Source organism: Rhipicephalus sanguineus, chromosome 3, assembly GCF_013339695.2.
Source record: "Rhipicephalus sanguineus isolate Rsan-2018 chromosome 3, BIME_Rsan_1.4, whole genome shotgun sequence".
In the NCBI taxonomy this organism is placed as follows: Eukaryota; Metazoa; Arthropoda; class Arachnida; order Ixodida; family Ixodidae; genus Rhipicephalus; species Rhipicephalus sanguineus.
Genome location: NC_051178.1, coordinates 33,438,864 through 33,442,494, shown reverse-complemented (window position 1 = coordinate 33,442,494; position 3,631 = coordinate 33,438,864). Strand labels below are relative to the sequence as shown.

At 46.7% G+C, this 3,631-nt stretch overlaps 1 protein-coding gene across 1 annotated transcript; it reads right to left on the bottom strand.

The window, feature by feature from the left end:
* Nucleotides 1-1,417: 1,417 nt before the first annotated feature.
* LOC119384873 (uncharacterized) lies at nt 1,418-3,080 on the bottom strand. Its single transcript, XM_037652535.2, has one exon. It carries the CDS (start codon nt 3,014-3,016, stop codon nt 1,529-1,531), a length of 1,488 nt encoding a protein of 495 aa, XP_037508463.1. The 5' UTR covers nt 3,017-3,080; the 3' UTR covers nt 1,418-1,528.
* Between the last annotated feature and the right edge of the window lie 551 nt (nt 3,081-3,631).

The window sequence follows — 3,631 nt, the reverse complement described above, 5'->3', positions numbered from 1 at the left end:
TCCCTATCTTCCAGCCACATGGAATGTCTCCTGAAGAAAGTGACTGTGAAAATATTAAGGCAAGAAAAAGTGAGGCGCTTTCTTTCACGTTTTTTAGGATTTTGGAGTTAATTCCATCTATGCCAGCAGATGATGACAGTTTCATTTTTTCTATTACGGCCATGATTCCGTTCGCACAAAAATTGATTGCTGGCATTTCAGGAATATGATTGAAGCGAAGCGAAGGTATGCGGGAATGTATGTTTGGTTCTTCAGTAAACACAGTAGCAAATGTAGTATTGAACATATTCGCACAATCCTCGTCAGTGACCGCCTCTCCAGAATCATTGGTTAGTACAGGTCCACGCGGTGTGTCAGCCCTAAGTGTTTTCCAAAACTGTCTGGGGTTAGTTTGCAATAGCTTCGGTAAGTGTGTACTATAAAATGAGTCCTTCGCTTGACGTAGGGCTACGAGATAACCGCGGTCAGCCTCACAATACCTGTCCCATGCATCTGGTTGTCCTGTACGTTTGGCAGATCGGAATAGGCGTTTCTTTTTATTTTCAAGGCGTTTTAAATTTTTCGTAAACCATGGTTTATGGCAAGTGGTTGTGAAGCTAACTTCGGGTATAAATTTATCGGTTAACTCTGTCAGCTTACCGCTAAAGCGTATTCAATTCATATCCACTGTATGTTGATGCAATGTTTCCTGAAATGTGGGGAAGAATTCGCTGAGACCTTCGTTGATTGCCTCATAATCACCTCTGTCATACAGATGAATAGTTTTCTTGCTGGTTTCTCGTTTGAGTGCTTCAAAAGAAAAAGTAGCATGAATTGTCTTATGGTCGCTGATTTCCTGTAAGTAGTGAATGTGTGACAGGCTTTCGGGATTGTTCGTTAGTATCAGATCCAGGATATTGGCTGTATCTTGCGAAACACGTGTTGGTTCCGTGACAAGTTGGCTCATGTTGAAGTTCAGGCACATATCAAGGAAAGCATTGGCTTCGCCTACACCTGTCGATGAATGCAAATTGTTAGTACACCAGTCTATTTGTGGGAAATTGAAATCGCCGAATAAAAGTATGTGTGCGTTTGGATGGGCAGACGTGAGCTGGCACATGACCTGATTAAGTTGGTTGCAAAACTCGGAAGTAGCGCGGGGTGGTCGGTAACAAACGCCTAGTAATATGGACTGAGGACGTGCCTGAATAAGTACCCATAGCATTTCTAGTTGCGTCTTAGCATTGATCACTGAGCAGGATAATTGCTCGTGAATAGCGATCAGTACACCGCCACCGCGAGTGGACACGCGGTCATTTCGGTACAAGCGGAAGTGTGGTAATTCTGACAAAACCTCATCATCACTGATGTCATCAGTCAGCCATGTCTCGGTTAGTATCAGTACATTGCTTTCAGAGGATAATACAGTACTTGATATGGGTTCCCGCTTGGGAAGAAAACTACGAATATTAGTGTAAACAGTAGAAAGTAAAAGAGTGTTACTAGAAATAACAAGAGGTGTCGCAATCTTCCGCCGCCGCCTCGACTGCTACGATAGTTCTTTGATAGTGTTTGATTTATCATCGAAGATGTAGCGTTTTTGATTTATGTGCAGCGTTTTAAAGTGGACAGAAAATGGCTTGTTCTTGCTTCTCGCAAACGCAATTAGTTGTTTTCGAGCGCTTTGGACGGAGCGTGAGAAGTCTTCACCTATGCCGTAACCTGTCCCCTTGAGTTTGCGACCATTTGATAGTATTGCAGTTTTCGTTTTATGCAGAGCAATCTTCGCGATTATAGGCCGGCAGCGACCAACTGAATGCCGGCCGAGACGATGCGCGCGTTCAATATCTCTTGGTTCCAGGTGCACCTGTAAGTTATCGCGGCAAAGATTTACCACCAGGTGCTCCGACTCGGCGAATGTTTCAGATGCGGAAGGGTCCGGTATGCCATAGAAAATTAAGTTATTTCGCCTCGAGCGATTTTCAGCGTCATCAATACGGCCTTCTAACGCAGCGATTCTGCAGGCCGTTTGCTCCGTGCTAGTGCGCATGATCTCCACTTCCTTTCGAAGTGGTACCAAAGATTGATAATGAGTTTCAAGATCTGTTAGTCTTTTGTTGAGCTCGCTAATTGTTTTATCAGTGTTACCGAGCTGAGCTCTCAAGCCCTGGACATCTGCAATTAGTTGTGTTTGACCGGCTGACAGTTTACGCAACTCAGCAAGAACGTTCTCAGAATTGGAAGGACCAGGGTTAGTTTCAATATCTCCAGCCAGAATTAGCAGTGCACGAATTACGTGGACACACTCTGCAATAATAACCATACAGCACTGCGGGCTTGGCAGCTGTACCAGAAAGTAATCACCAGATCTTTTCGAAAACATATCGTAGGGCTCACCAACCTGCATAGCGAGAGCGAACTGATTAGTGATCCGTGCAGTGGCACAGTCACCAAGCCCACAGCGCTCCGCTGAAGGTGCTTGCTCTTTTATAGATGACGGGCTTGTTGCTGTCGACGATGATGCGACCGTCCAGGCCTGGTTGAGCTCAGCTGCCCTGGGTCCCTCTTCTGGTTGATCCAGGCACTTGTCGATGGATAGGAGCTGAGCGCTGCCTTCGTTGCCTCCGGGACAGCTGAAGCCGCATTCCGTTGATGTTGCCGATGCCACATGCGCAAGCGCAGGCAGCAGCAGATGAACAAAGACGTAGCGGACCATCTGCATAGCGAGAGCGAACTGATTAGTGATCCGTGCAGTGGCACAGTCACCAAGCCCACAGCGCTCCGCTGAAGGTGCTTGCTCTTTTATAGATGACGGGCTTGTTGCTGTCGACGATGATGCGACCGTCCAGGCCTGGTTGAGCTCAGCTGCCCTGGGTCCCTCTTCTGGTTGATCCAGGCACTTGTCGATGGATAGGAGCTGAGCGCTGCCTTCGTTGCCTCCGGGACAGCTGAAGCCGCATTCCGTTGATGTTGCCGATGCCACATGCGCAAGCGCAGGCAGCAGCAGATGAACAAAGACGTAGCGGACCATCTGCATAGCGAGAGCGAACTGATTAGTGATCCGTGCAGTGGCACAGTCACCAAGCCCACCTGGCACAGTCACCAAGCCCACATGACTGCAACGATGACTGCAAATGCAAACATGACTTGTTTAATACGATCGTGAAGCACGTCAAAGCAATGGACCTTCTTACGAACTTTGAATGGGCCGAGTCAAATGGAAGAAGTGGCTTACAAGCACGTGGCTCATGCGCCCAGCAAATGTGATCCTTGGAAAAACGAGGTTTCATATCGAAAAACTTGATAGCTCCGTCCACCGGCATCTCAAAGGTTAGCACTAGCGGTTTAAAACAGTCACGAAATTTTTCAAGAACCTCAAGCATTAATGGTACTAAGACCATTTCATCCGTATCAAAAATGATTAAAAAGTCGTCTACGTAACGGAATATTTTGGCTACCCTTGACACTTGCAGTTGTTCATGGACACGCCTATCAAGCTGCGCTAAGAGGAGGTCACTTAAGATTGGAGCTACGCACGATTCAATGCATATGCCGTTAGTTTGGATGTAGGGCTTATCTTCCCACGTCATAAATGTCGACTCGAGGTACGTTTTTAACACCTCCAAAAAACCTTGTACTGAAAGCCCTGTAT